The sequence below is a fragment of the Sycon ciliatum genome, unplaced genomic scaffold (assembly GCF_964019385.1).
Source record: "Sycon ciliatum unplaced genomic scaffold, ocSycCili1.1 SCAFFOLD_287, whole genome shotgun sequence".
Lineage (NCBI taxonomy): Eukaryota > Metazoa > Porifera > Calcarea > Leucosolenida > Sycettidae > Sycon > Sycon ciliatum.
The window spans coordinates 27,351-46,198 of record NW_027044571.1 but is presented as its reverse complement, the minus strand read 5'-3'; the positions used below and the strand labels follow the sequence as shown (position 1 = coordinate 46,198).

At 45.7% G+C, this 18,848-nt stretch overlaps 1 protein-coding gene across 1 annotated transcript; it reads left to right on the top strand.

Moving 5' to 3' along the window:
- Nucleotides 1-771: 771 nt before the first annotated feature.
- On the top strand, nt 772-18,055 carry LOC135830427 (uncharacterized). Its single transcript, XM_065342683.1, has 12 exons — nt 772-1,331; nt 4,518-4,644; nt 6,622-6,711; nt 10,205-10,300; nt 11,956-12,021; nt 12,514-12,598; nt 15,006-15,109; nt 15,429-15,578; nt 16,175-16,231; nt 16,558-16,668; nt 17,127-17,283; nt 17,468-18,055. Exons 1-12 carry the CDS (start codon nt 973-975, stop codon nt 17,584-17,586), a joined length of 1,521 nt encoding a protein of 506 aa, XP_065198755.1. The 5' UTR covers nt 772-972; the 3' UTR covers nt 17,587-18,055.
- Nucleotides 18,056-18,848: the final 793 nt, after the last annotated feature.

Genomic DNA, 18,848 nt, shown 5'->3' with positions numbered 1-18,848 from the left:
TTATGTAATGCTGTAGCACTTCCTTTGTTGTTCACACTTTTAATTAATTATGCTGTTATAAAATGTTCTATTTTTGTACACAGTACCCTCAGTTCCGATACTATTCACTGATGAGCGGAACACGAAAATCGATTTTGAATAACATAAAAATCCTTAAAAATTCCATGAACTCGTTGTTGTCTGGCCATGTCTGCATCGATTATACTCCTAATTGCACTAATAAAATTGCTTTCTCCACGCCGACTCTTTAAATAAATAAATAAATAAATAAAATACCGCAATGCACATTGAACTATGTGAATAACTATGGTGTTTTTGTGGTGTCTGCTTGTCGCGGGATTGACTGCATTTAGGTTCATGTATAAGCCCATGCGCTTATTAGTTATTGGTGAGGGTGTGCTTATGCCGGGTATACTATGCACAGTCATGCTCTTATAATAATGCGCGTCACCATGGTCACTACGGTAGCGAAGATATTATAATATGATAACTCACCCTCAGAAGATCTACACTGACTGTAGACACTAAGACAGTCACTCAGTCAGGCTGCAGTAATCGGCCATGTATTGGGCTTGTGACCACCAACGACTGTAAGATTAGTGTAGCCTACTCTTACCTGGATACTGCGGTCACTTGTCTGCCGAGCATCGATATTGCCTTGGCCCTTGGGCGAAAGGGCTGGCAGCAGCATACCGGCATTTTTGCATTCTCGACTTCACACAAGTCAGCCCAGTCTACATTGCCATTGCGGCATTGGTCAAGGGCCAAAATAGTCCGCAGGTGTAGACCATGGTAGGGAAACCCAGATCGATCGCTCCTCACTCGAAGATAACGACTTTCCAATAATCCAAGGAATCATTATCATTTTGAGCTACCGGTGGGAAAGTATCGACAGGATTTTAGTCCTGTCCTACAATATCCTAGGCTAGTGTGTCCATATGTACGTGTAGTTTAGGAGTTTTCCAGTATCCAATGGTATCATCGACGAGCAAACGGAGTTGGAATTCATTGTCGAAAATAATGGCCCACGGACAAACTGTTTGTCGGGCTGCTGTCCTACTGTTGCTCCTGGCTTGTTCTGCTCAACCACTTTCTGCAGCAACTACTCCGGCGTGGTTGACAAGCGCAATTCGAGCACAGGCTATCCTTACGGCCGATACTGATGTATCGAAATTGGCATTATGCGGCGCCAACGATGCTTCCAACCAGCTGATCTATACCCCTTTACAATGGCAGGCAGCGCGACCAGATTTGGAGAAGGGCATGGGGAAAGCGTGCGTATTTGGTCGATGTTTGAGAGGAACCACACAAATCCACAGCCAAGTGAAAAGGTAATTTCCTATTGCTCATTCAAAAATAGTCATATCACGTCCACGACTAGAGAGTACTAGAGTAGTATAGGTTATGCCATCATCAGTTAAGATGCTCTGGCGAAGTTGCGGACTCGCAGCACAGCGCTGCACTTGCACTAGCGACTCACGCTGCATACTTAGCGCCCCTTTGAAAATCGCCATCATGAAATCATTTGCATAACCTATAGTCTGAGTATGGAGGTTATGCGATTACATCATCAGTTGAGATGCTTTGGCGAAGCCATGGACCCGCTGCACAGTAGTACTGTACTTGCACTAGCGACTGAGTCCCTTATGCTGCCTGCATAGCGCCGATAAGCGGGTCCGCTGGCTCAGCCCATGAAATCATTCGCAAAACCTCTCTAGTGATTGGTGTGTTTGTGTGCAGTTGGTTGCCCAACCGAACCACAATCACACAGTGATGGAGGTCATTGCTGCAAGCCACGTGTAGGGTCCAGTGCAGCTACTGTCTGTAACTCACTGGCTGAACCAGACAGCCAGCCAGACTCAGTACAGTGTATAGCATGTCTCGTTGAAACCAGCATGGCAACAAAATCATAGCGCACTATAGATATCTACATAATATTATGTACATGTAACATCCTAGTAGCACTACACACGAGATTCGGGCACCAGCGGGTAGAGGCACACCAGTATGCGGTGGGAACCATGGCGCTGACGTTGCTATGCGTCTCGATGAGTGGCTAGTAACAACAAGAGTATGATCATGGTGGGTATAGGGGTTGAAAGTGCTACGTCACAGCATAGCAACAATTTCAAAAATTCAAAAACTGGATCCACTTGGATCCAGTTTTTGTATGGATCCAAGCACATTTCAAGCCGTCTTACTCACAGCAAGGTGATGTAGCTTACTCACAGCAAGGTGATGTAGCCAGTGAAACTGACTGATTTGGCTACTGGGGGCGGGGTTACAACTGGTGGCGAAGTAAAAGTCACCCCTGCATACGACATGAGTGGGTTGCTATGCACCCACATACTGAGGCAATAGCAAAGTCACACCTTAGTGGATCCAAAATAGAAATCTGATGTCAACTTACTACTCCCTGGCCGTTTTTGACGTCATCACTTTCAAGCCCTATTGCAAGGTATGGTTAGAAAACTGAGGCAGGCTCGATCACCGTGGTCAGTCTGACTGGCTGCTGGTCAGTGTGCAGTGGTGCATGTTTCACTACGCCTTGAACCATTTATTATTTGAAGAAAATAAGTGACAAAGAAGTAAGGGCAGTCACGGATCAGATTGGCATGGCGCATATGTACATGCTCTGTCACAGTGTATTCTCGGAACAGCCTACAGGGTACATACAGTCAACTTCGCTGATAACGACACTCGGCGGGGCATCAGAAAAGTGTCCTTATTCGCGAAGTGTCGTTATACCTGAAGTCTCATTATACGTGTCACAGTTGGATGGGACTTTGCTCTGGGCATGAAAATTATGTCGTTATTCGCGAATTGTCGTTATATCCGCAGTCGTTATTAGCGAAGTTGACTGTAGGCAGTGTAGCTGTTATCCTGACATGCTGCAGGCTGATCATTTAGATCATTTAGATTTCATGTGGACAGTGGAGATAGATCTGCATGTGATACTACCGCGTTTGTTTGTTTGTTTTATTTGAATTCGTTTAGAGCACAGGCAATTCTGCTTTCTCACCAGAGGCAAAAACCTCCGGTTCCTACTAAGAACGAATAACATAATAATTATAATGAGAGCAGGAAATATTAAAAAAGAATCATAAAATGAGAATTCCAAAGTATATAATTTAATGGGTGTGTGTACATGTAAGAAGTGCAGAACACATAGGGATAACATGCAGTGATGTGTATGATGAATGGGGGGGGGGGGGGTTATTGTGTTCACACTGCTTTTAAAAGTATAAAGATGAGGGATGAATGTCAAGCAAAGCGGTACCCATGAAGGAAGTGATGCCGAGCGAGGAAGGAGCGCGTTTAACATTGGTTACAAATTACAATCAATTCTGTCCAGAGCCAGCTTAAAGGCACAAGCCGCATTGTGGAGGCGAATATCACTGGGAAGGGCATTCCAAAGAGTGCTTCCTACAAATGTCAATGACTGACGACCAGAAGGTCCAGGAAGGAAAGGCACTTGCAGCAGCCGCTGTTCCTGTCCTCGAGTAATTCGGCGATCATCCCGGCGCTGCTCAGTGAAACCAGCCATCAAGACTGAACACATGTAGTTAGTTTGTATGACAGCAGCCAGTGGTCACGCTATGCAGACTCAGACCAGCAAAGTGCAAACACTATGCTGTACGCTGGTAGACTCCACCAGCTGATAACTAAGTCATGTGATCAAATTTCATTGATCATGACTGTAGTGATATGGACCAAGACGAAGTATGTGTACAGATAGGATGGTGGTCATGCTGCTCTTCACTGTTCTTGACCATGCAAACTCTAGAGCCGAAATTATGAACTGCCCTTAAGATCAGTACAGTCATATTCACACGTAGTAAAGTACATGAATGTGGAAGACAGTTGTCAGTTATCACAGGTCATTTGGCTTACTTTATGATACATGTACATCATACATGCTCAGGTGTGTATGTATACGACTGAGTACACAGGCAGGCCCAGCACTACATCACACTTACCCCTGCACTGCAACATGCACGGCAACATTGTCCATCACACCTTGTCCGTTAACCCTTACCCCTTTCAGTGCCAAGGGGGTCAGAAAAATTCAAAATTTTCCGAGTTGAGTGAACTCAAAATTTTCATAGCTCAGCTGTATAATATTATTAAGATTGCACCTACCACTAAAATCCGTGTGCTGTGCTGTGCGCTGTGTGTGTGTGTGTGTGTGTGTGTGTGTGTGTGTGTGTGTGTGCGCGTGTGTGTGTGTCAGCAATCAGCTGTGTGGTGGATAACAGGCTAAAATTAGTGGCGGTCAATTCATCAGCCTTGCAAGCTGTTGAATGGTGTAATCCCAGCACAAGTTGCTGTCTAACATAGCTGTTCGCTATCATTGCTTCCGCGATGGGCAGGTCTGAGGTCTGAGGTGTGTGTGTGTGTGTGTGTGTGTGTGTGTGTGTGTGTGTGTGTGTGTGTGTGTGTGTGTGTGTGTGTGTGTGTGTGTGTGTGCATGTTGTAATACTGCCCTTGACTGCATGCATCTCGTTCTCATGCAGCATCGGAAGCCTGTTGTCATTAGGAGTTCGCAGGCTGTCACTCAACCTTCATTACACTGCCACTGTGTTTGGTGTGGACAAGTACAGGATGTGTCGTAGTGATTCGTACTTTTACACAGGATGTCAGGTAAATACACCACTGTGTGTGTGTGTGTGTGCGTGTGTGTGTGTGTGTGTGTGTGTGTGTGTGTCCCATATGGTGCAGTGGTATGTGCAACGATTTCCAATCGATAGGTTGCGGGTTCGATTCCCGATGATTATGGTCACACACGTCTTTCTTCTCTTTCTCAGACTTCTCCTGACTTTTCTTTCATTCTCCTGGGTGGTTACCAACAGCAAGAGTACATAACCCCAAGAGTGTGCAACTCCAGCTATGGGGTCTGCGACGGCAGAACTTCACATCACGTGATGAACCCGTGCACTCTGTGCATGATAGATACTGGGTTGTACGCAGCCCAGCTTTCGGTACAACTCTCTTGTGGTCACTTTGCACTGTTTGCCAGCATAACCGTTTGAACCATGTCACGTGATGTGAAGTTCTGCCGTCGCAGCACAGCATAGAGGTTGTGCAGGCAGTTGCACACTCTTGGGGTTATGTACTCTTGCCAACAGCCAGTGCATGCCGGAGTACGTGGTGTGATGTTGTGCGTGGAAAAAAATGAAAAAGACCAAAAAGTAGGGATTCTCTGGCCAGAAAAAAGCCACTTCATAGCTGTGTGTGTAGACCAGGCTGAATAGTGGCGGTCAATTCTTCAGCCTTGCAAGCTGTTGAATGGTGCAATCCCAGCACAAGCTGCTATGGCTTTGCTGCAGCATCGCTATCATCGCCTCCTGCGATGGGCGTCAAATGGTCCAAATGGTGTGTGTGTGTGTGTGTGTGTGTGTGTGTGTGTGTATGTGTGTGTGTGTGTGCACGTGTGTCCATAATCCGAGCATTTCGTAAGAACATGGAGACCTGTCTACGCATTAATGGTCAGCTGTTTGACCTTCTAAAAGTGCAGAATAGGCTGCGTTAGGGCTGCTCCATGGCACCAGCGCTGTTCAACTTGTATATGGCCACCGTGTTTCATACCTGGGAACAGCAGATAGAAGGTGTGGATGGTTTCGGTGTTGATATCCACCATCACACCAGTGGGCTATTACTGCAGAAGCCCTGCTACACAGCACTACCATACTATGAAGCTGAATGCCAATTCGCAGACGATTCCAAGCTGTTTTGCAATCGCTTGATCCGGCCTCGAGCAAGCTGTGGTATTTAATGCAGTCACTTCAACATTTGGACTGGCAGTTAGTCTCCTGGAAACCAAGGTCCACTTTTTTGTGACGGGCAGAGGAGTTTCTGATGCGGGCTTCCCTCCCGTTTGTGTTGGTTCAAACCAGATTGTGAGTGGTGAGGAGTGACTCTACCTTGGGTCGATCATTGACACCTCTGACCATTGCTCATTGGACATCTCGTTCAATATCGCGGCATTGTCCTGTGTATTTGGCTCACTTCAGAAGCCAGTGTTCTCCAACCACCAACTGTCCGTTTGCACCAGGAGTAACATGTTCAAGGTGTGTGTGTGTTGTCTCCATCCGGTGTAACGAGCTGAGTGCTGCATGCCCCTCCAGCCCGGCATTCGTAGGCTCTCTACTTTATTCATGTTGTGCTTGCACACCTTCCAAGGATAGATGCCTGGCAAGAATGCATCAGCAATGATCGGCTGCTGGAGATGTGGGGAGACGAGAACCCACTATCGGTTTGGCTTCGCAAGCGACAACTAGAATGGCTTGGCTAAGTAATGCCCGCATCAGAGCATATCCCGATGTTCCTACTATTTGGATTGCTTCCACCCCGCCGTCCACCTGGCGGTCCACGCAAGCGCTGGAAAGGCTGTGTTAGCTCAGATCTCAAGGCTCTGAAGGCCATGAAGGGATGGTATAATCGGGCAGATTCTCGTTATGACTGGCGTAGTAAGTATTGTGATTACGAACCCAAGCACCTGCACACAATGTTTATGGTGATATTATCATTTTTTCATGATCCATACTTTTCTCGACCATCAGACAAGAAGTGTCACAAATGCCTGGTGGTCTTCTCTCCTCTCCTCTTCTCTGCCTGCAGAATTTGTATAACGCACTAAAGCCCTTCGATGCCTGTTCCTCTATTCTGGGAGTACCTACAATTGATCAGTACACCACAGGCTGCACGTCGGTAAGCCGGCCAGTGTCACATGAATTGTTCGGTGTCGGCGATGTTTGTTGAAGAAGTTTACATAGAATCAAAACTTTAAATCTAGGAATTTTAGGTAGTAGGACTGCCTCATGATCTGGCCATGGGGTAGGCAGCATTACCTCATAACCCCGGCAGACAAGGGTGTAGGTAGCATTACCTCGTAACCCCGGCAGACAAGGGGTAGGCAGCATTACCTCGTAACCCCGGCAGACAAGGGGTAGGCAGCATTACCTCGTAACCCCGGCAGACAAGGGTGTAGGTAGCATTACCTCGTAACCCCGGCAGACAAGGGGTAGGCAGCATTACCTCGTAACCCCGGCAGACAAGGGGTAGGCAGCATTACCTCGTAACCCCGGCAGACAAGGGGTAGGCAGCATTACCTCGTAACCCCGGCAGACAAGGGTGTAGGTAGCAGTCCCTAATAACCAGGGAAATAGGGTAGGTAGCATTGCCCCATACCCCGGGCAAGGGGTCGCCTAGGAGGAAGGGGGGGGGGGGGATCGGACTGCCAGGTCAGTACTGTTTCACAGCATGTTCAAGTTGCGAATTCATCAGCACATGCACCAAGTTGTATTCTCCCTCAAATCCATTTTTCAATGAACTTATTCTCTGCCTTTGCGTGCTAGCTGAACCTGTGTCACAAAAATATGACTAGCTCAGTCTCCTGAAATAATCGGTGCACTTCCTGTAGCCTAGAATGATCCTGACCCAGGCACTTGCCTTCTGCCGCTAGCTGGTTCTATTGCTGTGTTAGTTGGATGGATGGGAGTGTAGTGCAAGCAGAGTGCAAATGCCTGGATCTAAGAATCTCTCCTCCAAAGGCCATCTCATGTACAATATCACGGGTCAGTGCCTGCACTGCACTGTACACTCAAACGTCTCTTATCCGGACGCCTCAGATACGGGCACGTCTCTCTACCGGGCACCTTCAGCTTGAGGTCACTATGGCAAAATGCTTCGGATTTGGGGATTTTGAACCTTTTTTCGTATGCACAATTGCATATTTGTCACTGCCAACTTGTGTAATCCCCACGTTTTCATCAAAGGATTCTATTTTATCCTGAGCATGTGCAATACGTGCCAAATAAACTTCATCAAAAACTGATATGGTACGTGATAGATGAGTTATCCTGAGATGCGGGCAAATCTGAGATACGGGCAGTGCCCGGTCCCAAGGTGCCCGGATAAGAGACGTCCGAGTGTACTCACTTATTGTTGATTGATTCTGCATTATTAATTTGCTTTCTCGTACAGAGTGCTCTAACCATTCAAGCTGGTTTGTGCAGATTAGCAACTGGCTCAGTCAAAATGCTGCCAATCTGACATACGACGTTCTTGTCCTGGACTTGAATGATTTCATCACACCTGTTGTCGGCTCAACCGTATGTACAGGCACCATGCATGCACACAGTTATTTGCTTAACTTGTTCACGTACAGTGTGCTTTGAGGGCACAGTGACATCTCCTATCTATAGGACAGCCAGGATTAGTATAGAGGTTATTACATCATCTGTTTAGATGCTTTGGAAAAGTCGCGGCGCACAGCGATGCACTAGCGCAAGCGAAACCGAACTTGTGCTGCATACTTAGCTCACATTATGCAAATCCGCCAAGTCATGCGGTATACTTGGTACCGTAAACGAATCTGCTAGTCCACCAGCATGCAATTATTTGCATAACCTACTTTGGTCATCCACTGAGGCATCTGAAGGAAGTTAAGTCAGTGGCGTTGGAAAGTGTTTTAGGATGGTACGTGTATGGTCAGCCATTGAAGTTGTCAGTTCAGGAGCCCTCCACTTGAATAAAATCCAAAAATTGGACCAATATCAATGAATTGTATACTTCAGAAGCACATTAATTTCCGGGGTGCCCAAGGTGAGAAGTAATAAGGTCAATATTGGTGTGAGCATAGCGTGTTTGACGCCCTGCCTGGTTTCAAGGAATAGTCTGAAAAAGTGGAATCTATGAACCGGTTGAGCATGTTAAGTAGCTGAGCCTGTGAAGCAGTTTGGCCTGTGAAGCAGTTTAGCCTGTGAAGCATGGCACTCTTGCCATGCCCACCGGAAACGTTGGGTAGGACTCCCTCTAACCATGCCCCCTCTCTCTACTGTACACCCTGAGGCAGAGACTGTTTCTTCACATCTGTAGAAGATGGTTGATCACAATGCCCGGCGCACGTACTCGATTCGCACTGAAGCACGGTCCAAACACCCTGGGTACCTGTGTTAAGTCCCGGGTTCGCTCAGTCGGTAGAGCAAGCAGTTACAGTAATGGATAATGGTTATCATACAGAATTGCACACTTATTCAGAGAGAGAGAGAAAGAGTTCTCTAGCACGAATCTAAGAGGTAGGAACTGATCTTAATCGGCAAGAAACTAATCCCGTAGGAAACTAGAAAGGCAGCAGCTTTTATAGGGTGAGTAAGTAAGCTAGCCTATGGTCAGGGGATACGTAGAGCAGAGAGAAGTAAGAAGAAAGGTCAAACTACAAGGTACATGATTGTGTGGGCAGAAGAATGGGAAAGGTCGGGACATGGCACCTGCGCAAGAGGAATACGTTGCAGAGAAAGAACTGAATAGAAGGGTGTACAATACATCGTATACATGTAGGCGTGCAATAATACCAGGAGGACAACTGTTGAAAGGGGGCATTAGGATGTATGTACAGCTGTTAGTGTAGATAACTAAAAGTGCGGCTGAGTGAAAGTGAAATGCATCAAAAGGTCTCCAGTGTGCTATCTAAGGTCAACCTCGAAAGTGTGTGGGAACAATACATGAATACAGCGCATAGTATAGTATTAGTAGTGCATGTAAAAGAGGATAGAAGGTGAGGCTGGTGTAACAAGTCAAGTACATGTGCATGTCATATAATGTATGTATTCCTATCTAACACCTGTAATGCCAACCCAGTGTTTTATCTCCATGATGAAATGAGCACCATGATTCTGATTAAAAGTTGTTTTTAGCATTGAGTAACTAATTGATCCATTGGATATGGATTATGCGGCGGCCATGCATCCTGAGTGGTTCAATGTTGTGTGGAGAACAGGTTGTACAGAGAACCAGGTCACACACGAAATTCACATGAAATGCTGTGTGTACAAGATTGACTCCAGTGGTTTGCTGAAAGAAGAGTTTCCAGGAATTTTAGGTAATAGGAGTTTCCAGTCACTAGATCTCCTGTTGCACACGAGTATCGGACGCGAATTTGGAGCAGGCAATCCAGGTGTTTCTTCTTCCATTCCATATCCTCTCCGATACTAGCACAATGGTGCCATGCATGTTGTCACGTGGTTCTAAACTTTCACTCACAGTAGGTTTGGACATTTCATTTAAAAGTGGTTATTTCCCACAGCTATGTCAACATTAAATTTTGTCCTATGTGTTGTTGTCCTATTCGTTTGCAAAACAAGGCTGCTGCCATGCACGTATTGAATGTAGTTCGATGTGTTGTTGTTGTTCTCTGTTGCAGAACAAGGATGCCGCTGCAATGCATATATTGCATGTAGTTCAGTCAACACTTGCCAGCCAGGCACTCACTGTCCAGCAGCTTGCAAGCTTCCGTTCTGTAAGTCAAAGCCTTTTAAAACAGTGTATTGTAAGCTGTATGAATTGTGTTGGTGCTAGATTGTTGTGCACATGTGTATATAGGTGTGGGCATTTGTCAAATGCGAATTGGCAAGCGAAGCAGCTAGGCTTCGCCGGATCAGCTCCGTAAAAAACGTCGTTGGTACCTCAGTTTACAAGCGTTAGAACAGCAATGCCAGTTGCCGGTTGGAGGGGGGGGGGGGGCGCGTAGTGGGTTAGAGTCCCGACGTAAGCACTCTACTTTAGCATCAGTGCATTGCTTGTAAACGCGCATGTGGCGCAGCACACTGATTTACCTGTGTGAAGTGTCACTACACATGTTTTTTTTGTTGCAGCTTCCTTGCTTGTCTTTGCCATTCGTGGAAAAATAAGAAGCATGTTGGTTTGCAAGTCCAGATGTCGGAGCCTTCAGCAACACATTTGGGAGCAGCAGCCGATAGTAATAATTAGGGGAGAATGCTATATGGTTACTGTACCAGCTTCGTTGAATTCTCCTGAGAAGCACCATTGGCTTGATGCTCGCCTGAAGCTTGATCCGAATTTCGGATTTCCACCCCCCCCCCCTCCCTCGTGCTGAGTGCAGTTGACAGCAAAAATTCGAAAGGAGCTAGCTGAGCCAGTATCCTTGACTGCACTATTCGAAGGAAGAAAAATGGTGATCTTGGAGCTTTGTACACCATTTCACATCACATGACCATCCGAAGCAGCCTGAAACTTTGAAGTACCACGCTCTCCCCCCCCCCTCTGTGTGTGTGTGTGTGTGTGTGTGTACACGTGTGTGTGTGTGTGTGTGTGTGTGTGTGTGTGTGTGTGTGTGTGTGAGTGTGTGCCTTCTTTCTTCTCTTTCTCATTCTCCTAGCTCTTCTTTCGTGCTCCTGAGTGGTTACCAACAGCCAGTGCATGTCGGAGTGTGTGGCGTGGTGTGTGTGTGTGTGTGTGTGTGTGTGTGTGTGTGTGTGTGTATATATATATATGTGTGTGTGTGTGTGTGTGTGCAAAAGAGAAAAAAAGGAGAAAAATGAAAAATAAGGATTCATTGGCCAGAAAAAAGCCACTTCAACTTCAACCAGCCGTGTGGTATAGACCAGGCTAAAATTAGTGGCGGTCAATTCATCAGCATTGAAGCTGTTGAATGGTGTAATCCCAGCACAAGTTGCTATGTCTAACATAGCTCGTTCGCTATCATCGCTTCAGCGATGGGCAGGAGTATGAGTATGAGTGCTTGCCGGTGGGTGTGTGTCACGGTGTGTATTTGCTAAGAGATATTCTCATCTCAAATTTTGGTGAAGCTGAAGCGATATCTGCAGCGGAGAGAGAGACCATGTTTGCGTGTTTGAAAAAAAGGTGATGTTTAATGTCTGCTTAAACTCGGATGGAGAGCCAAGGATTAAAATTCAAAAGAGGACGAAAAAACGGATAACTTGTAAACTGTTGGTCCTCTTTTTGAATTTTAATGTCTGCAATGGAGTTTGTGAATCCTTCGAAACTCTCTTCTTTGATACTTTTTAATGTGTCATGTGTATCGCTACCACTGTGGTTACGATGTCATGATTTCCTTCCCTCAAACTAGTCAAGATGTCTGTCATGGTTGTGTGCATTTGTCTGTTATGCCATGTATCGTCGGACAACATTCAGCAAACAGGTGTGAGCAGTACTGCATGGCCAACAGCAAAACAGATGGTTGACATCTACAAGAAGCGGGTAAGTAAGTGTATGCAGTCGACTCCTGATATAACGAACACCGTTGTGCAGGAGAATTAGTTCTTTATAGCCGAAGTTTGTTATAACAGAAATGCACTCACACTATACAAGCAGCAAGTCATGAGTGGGATTGACTTGATATGTGGCCCATGACAGTACGAGTGCACTTGGTTTACATGCGGCCCTACAAGATTTGGTTCATTATAAACGAAAACTGTTTGCTATAAAGGGTCCATTTTGTGTGGGTTCAAACAGGGACATGGACAATGGTCCGCTATATCACAAAATTCGCTATAATATGCGAGTTCGTTATAAGTGGAGTCGACTGTAATTGAAATTGAGTATGATGCAATAGAATGATACAAAGCTTAAAATGACGTTAATTCTGTAGCTTAAAGTTGTAGTTCACTGACAGAAGAACGGTTGGTAAAATATTCTGTGACCTTCTTGGAAGTATCCGAGTTTGTGCTGTGTATATTTTGCCTTGCAAAGGTTATCCTTCTGTCAGCCGCCAACTCAATTTATCTCAACGACTACATCCACGCCCATCCATCTCCAATGAGTTCAGCTGTCAATGGTATGTGCAGTGTCGCATGAACGTAGGAATAACAGTATCATAGCATTAGCATGTGCTGTGGAACAAGGTGGTGCTCTGCTGCGATGTCAGTTGGGAGAGGATGACTTTAGAGGGCAGTACGCTGGACGCTCCTGATTAAGCTGTGTTCACAACTAGCGTGTGTACGCGTGAAACCACGCATTTGTGCGTATTTTGCTGGCTTTTGAGGCGTCATGCGTATGGAAACGCGCTGAAATGGAAAATCCAACCGGTTGTATTTTTCAGCGCGTATCAGAAGCGTACCAGCGTACATGCCAGTCACTTTGACTGGTGGGGTCAACAAATTAGTACTCGAAGGCATCACACGCGCTAAATACGACTCGGATCGCTGTTTTTGTGAAAGCCTAAAAGCGCGCGTTTGGGCACGCATGAACCGCAAGCGTACCGCGTCCACGCGCAAGTTGTGAACAGAGCTTTAGTCATCAAATGAACTGACAGCAGGAGGCAGCTTGCGGTCTCTAATCTACATCTGCTGTCACACTGCTGTCCATGATAGACTGAGAAAGTCGCCCTACAGTTGTAGTACTTACCCCCCCCCCCCCCCCCCGTCTCATCAGATAACACCTATACATGTACTAAAAGAAGAACAATATAGATGTAGATTTATTTGGAAAGGATTGGGAGAAATTCACAGTCAAAGATCATTCGGGGAAGTTTTAACTTCCTGAATTAGAAAAATGTAAGCTGCCTTTGAAGTGAAAACTTGTCAGCGCCTTCTAGGCTCGGCTTGGTCCCATAGCTCAGAAGGTTAGCGCATTCGGAAAGCGAGGTCCGAGTTCGAGTCCTGGTGTGATTGCCATGTTTTTCACTTTTCAGGCAGTTCACTTCCCCAAATAATCCTTTGAATATAGATTTGTTGGCAGAAAACTGTGCCTTGGTTCACTGTCTATTGCGTAATTGGAAGACGAGAGGTTCGGTTCACCGTAACTGGAATTCACGAGCACATAAATTATCTGATTTTTGTATGGCATAAGTGGGTATACCCAGGTTTCAACAGTGCTCAACACCACAGGGGCGGAGCGTAACCACCCGTTGTCTGATGATTGCCTTAGCATTTAGCTACGTGCATGAAACGCAGCGTTACAACGTATGTTTCTATAATTGGTGAAACCATTCTTTTTGACCTTTGTGATTTTTGTATGGTATACATCAGCACGTGTATATGTTTCCTTGGCTATCACAATGGCAGCAGGAAGGAATAAGGGGTTCACTTCTCCGACTGATCCTTTGAACAGGCAGGACTAATTTGAGTTTTAACAACAGATATTATACCTCTCTGACTTGTCTTTGCTGGCCTTGCCTGCCCGTGGCAATTCAGTGGCCTTGGAGGAAACAAGTTTGTTTTCCACACTAGGCTGTCTGCTCACGAGTGTGTGGCAGTTTCTTCCATGCCTCTCTTAGTTTGCGTAGTTTTCCAGAGAGGGAAATACTTTCCTACTATCCCTGTTGGTGGAGTACACACTCCGAGGGGGCACATAGCACGATGCACGGGGGCAAGTGTGCTTTTGCTCAGTGTGCGGTATGCGATAGCACTGGGCGGTTATCCAGAGACATTCCTAACGTTCATTATCCAAGGTGCTGTGACGTTGCTCCGTAGCCGGCACAGATCCATACCCGAATTATCCATATCACATGATCACCCCGAAACATGAAGTGGCTTTGAGCCCAGCTACGTCGCGTGTTTTGGTGTGCATACATGCAGTGCCAGGAAAATGCGAGCATGCGACGTCATGCTTGCCGCATTTCTTCGAGTTATGGAGTGCAGATTTTAAAAGACTCCTAAAAAGCTAGCATTTCAATCCTTTATCCATCAGTTGAGGGAGATGAAAAATTGAAAAGGGAAAAGTTCTGAAGGTACAATGACTGTCACCCCCAGGACTCTAACCAGGGACCTTTGCTATACGCCAGCAATTCTCTACTCCCACCACTGAGCAGTCCTCCTCTATGTATCCTTGTTGTCAGATCTTTGTTCCATCTCATAAGAAGGGTGGTGGAGTAGATTGTAGCCAGTGAGAAGTGTGTTCCGCTGACCTAAAGAAAGAGTGCCAGTAAACCAAGTTGCGGTGCCTATGTATGAATAAGCATAGTGTCTGTGCGTGTGTGTGCATGCGTGCGTGTGTGCGTGTGTGTGTGTCTGGGGGTTTCAGGGGTGTCGGACTTTTGGCGGTTCAATAGCCAATTGAGTCATCTTTCCAAGATTCCTTTTGAATCTTCCTTCCCTCTCCCGAGGAGACCCATACGACCAGTTTTGGCAGTGAGCAAGTACGATAGTGTGTGTATTTTTGCGTGTGTGTGTGTTTTGTGTGTGTTTTGTGTGTGTGTGTGTGTGTGTGTGTGTGTGTGTGTGTGTGTGTTCACTTCCCTATAGCCGCTAATGCTGTGAAAGTCTATGACAACAGTGGTTACATCGTGCAATGTGCTGCCAGCAATGCTGCTTTCCAGCCTGTCTTTGAAAGTCGCAAGATACTCAAGGTAATCATTGTACTTCAAGTACAAGTATGTGTATGGTATTTCGGGACTACTTCATCATCCATGACTTTGATCCTCATTCATTTTTTAGGATATGTACAGTGACTGTCTACTTTGTCTTGCTATGTCTTGATATTGGTCATGTTTTACTTTCCCTGTGTGCTGATATTTGCACATTTCATTGCATTGCGATGTGAAGTTTGAATTGTATAAAAAGTGGAGAGCGGAGATATAGCAGTATACACACCTGGACTTGTGTCCTAGCTCAACGCTGCTATGATGGAATCCTAATCTGCTCTGCTTTTTGTTGGACACGCTCCAGCTGGAGGAGGCCTTAGCTGATGGTACACACGTACAGCCAGTATCCAACGAAGATGGTCCGGTCCAGATTGGTACAATTGGCGCACAATACGCGATGTCTATCCTTCAGTGCGGTAGAAGTCCTTCAATGGACTATGTGGACATGGATCGGGTAAGCGTTTCTGCCAGCGGACTATACTCGCTTTCCTTTCTTTCGCTCTGCTTCTGTTGGTGGAACTCACAGCATATACTTCAATTTCAACCATTTTGTTCCTGTCTTCTTTCCACCTTGATGAAACTCCCAAGGGCAGTTTTTGCCGATGCTCTGTGCTGTTCACGAATTGAGTGGATTCGTGTGTGCATCTCAGGGACTGTCTTATTCCTATTTTGTGTTCAGAGGATGGTGATCGGCAAAAGTTTTTGTGTGTGAGATGATCTTTCATGGTCACTCCATGTTTCACACTCTCTGCCAGTTCTTGTTGCCTCCATCATGCAAACGGGAACCGCGACAAAATTTTATTCTCACCGTAACCAGTGCAATTTCATATCTTCCTTTTCCTCAAACCACCTCCTTCTGGATTTTGGTGATTATCGTATTGATATTGTTTTTGTCTTTCAGGAATCATGGGATGATTTGAGGCCAGTATCATGTTTCCACTTGGGCACAATTGCTGTGTTAGATTCTTTCACACACGGTGGGAATTTTCTCATATAGACATCTTCATGCCGCGGTACGTGTATATTCTCTCACTGATTGCCCCTGTCCAGGTGACCACATCTTGCCTCTGGACATATGCACAAGGAAGCCAGACTCCAACAAGCTCTGTAGGTTCTAAGCAATATCGTACTTTTCTAAATGATTGTTTGTGGCGGTGACATGGTGACAAAATGCCAAGTGCACGGCGACTTTTATCTTGCACTGCATGACCGTAGCGAAGATGTTTGAACGATGCCGCACTGTGAGATAACAGCCTTGGTTGCAAACTGCTGCACTGTCTTCATTGTCACTTCTAAGTTAAAATAGTCTTTAGTTGAATGCCCAGATTCTTGGCAGTAAATGTAGTGCCTGCAAGCACCTGTACTCGCCAAACTGGCTTTCCATCTGTGCATGACTGTTTAGTGTGCGATTGGCTTACTTTCCTGGTGCACAGGATGATTACGTAGTCTTCACTGCTGCCAGTGGATGGACCACTGTTGATCGCACTGCCGCTGGAACTCTTCAGAGGGCTTGTCGTAACAAGGATGACCCACAGGCTTGGGAGGTATGATCAAGTGCAAAGCGATGCTTCACTGTATGTACTCTTGCTATCCTGTTAGAATGCAGCCAGGATTTCTGATCACACAAAAAGAACCAAAGCCAAGGAAGAATTATCCGAGGGTTTTGATGTGGGAACATTCCTCAAGTCCAAAGGCTAACCGTTTACTTACAGTTCACTCTTGTAACTAGTATTTTAAATGAGTTTGACATAATTGAGTTTCAAAGAACTCTCGAAACACCTGAGATAACAAGTTATGACAGGGTTGCCATAACGTACCAATCACACAGGTCAACTGTGTGGAGTAGCCACAGAGTCGCCCCTCATTTAACTCAATTGTGTGGAGTAGCTACAGAGTCACCAATCACTAAGGTCAATGCTATGTCGAGCAGCCCGCACTGTTGAAACACTGAATAGTAGTATAAATCACTGTTTGTTGTCATGGTGTTTCCATGTGTATACAGTTGTCACCACAAGGCCGGCCATGTGATGTTATGTACGAGTTTGCAGTACCTGCTAGTGCGCAGCAAGCCCAATCGCTGAGGACTGCTCTGGTGCAAGCTAATGTTTCATCAGCGCTCCTGCCATCAGGTTTACCTGGGGTTACAAGCCCTCAAGGCAGTGAGTAAATGTTATGTTTAAGCATGAATTGCGAGTGTCCTCAGCAGCCTAGTTCTTTGCATGTGTGTGTGTGTGTGTGTGTGCGTGTGTGTGTGTGTGCACGTGTGTGTGTGTGTATGTGTGTGCACGTGTATTTGTATATAGTGGTGTTAAATTCTCTGTTTGGTTTGTGCTTGATTTATAGGCAATCCGGGAACGACTGTCCTTCCAAGTACGAAGTCGCCATCCAGCAAGCCAACTGTTTTCCATACCCTTGTTGGACTCCTTGTCATGGCTGCTATCGCTCATGTTGTTGCACTTTAGAAAGGCTATGCTAGCTATCTGCCGGATAATCTGGACATCATGTATCATGTGTATCACATGTATGATCGATGCAGTGCTTGTATTGCTATGTACTTTATCATGCCCGGGATGATGTCACCGTATGCCATTCAGTATGTAACTCTAATATGGGATGATGTCACCGTATGCCATTCAGTATGTAACTCTAATAGTACACTGTACAGTCTAGGTGGGTTCAAACATACTAAGTCTTATTTTCTGCATGTGGTGCACAATTGTGCCAGAAACTGACTCCAGTGCTGTGTATAATACTTCCCTCCCGAGAGGCACACATGAATTTAGAAATCAGGATGGACCTGTTCTCAATGTCGCGGCGGCTATTCCTGATTCATCCTTTATTGCTTCCTGATCACAACAAAGAAAAATTATGCCGAATGTGGTAGCAAATTTTGTGAACTCAAATAATTGCAAAGATGTAAGTTGGAAAGTGTTCCCACTGTGTGTGTATGTGCATGTGTGTGGTACATCTGTGTGTGTGTGTTTGTGTGTGCGTGTGCATGTGTGTGGTACTAGTACATCTGTGTGTGTGTGTTTGTGTGTGCGTGTGCATGTGTGTGGTACTAGTACATCTGTGTGTGTGTGTGTTTGTGTGTGTGTTTGTGTGTGCGTGCGTAGCTACTAATTTTAACACCTAGGAAAACACGGTATTTGAATTATGCACTGTATGATCCTCGCCACTATTCACCCGTTACATGATGAGTAGTGAGCGGTGCTCGTAGATACAGGTGCGCTTCACTGTTCGCTGTTCACGAGCACACCCATAATTGGAAATTGTATCAAAAGAAGTTTTTGTAAATTTTTCCCTTATCTGTGCCCGCAAAGTCCGGCTCTAGTTTGGCCGAGTCCGAGAAATTTCAACTCATGATGCCATTGATGGTGACTCAGGATTTTGAGGGCACATGATTGTAGACACTGGGCCTGGCTGTATTCATACTGCACTGTGACTTGGGACGGGTATTCCCCGCGGTAGGGTAACAAGACAAACGAAAGCCTGAAAGGCCTTCTTTCCTTGACAGCAAGATGAAATTGACAGGGCTCCTATCAAGAGTAAGACTACGAGTGCCTTTGGCTTTGAAGCATCGTCTACACTAAACTAGTCTAAAGCCTTAGTAAAGGGATTTTCTACAAACTGGTGTCATGAGTACAGTGTTCCAGTACATGTATACAGTACATTGAACAAGTCGAAGTACATCATCGGATTCTGCAGCTAATACAAAATAAAA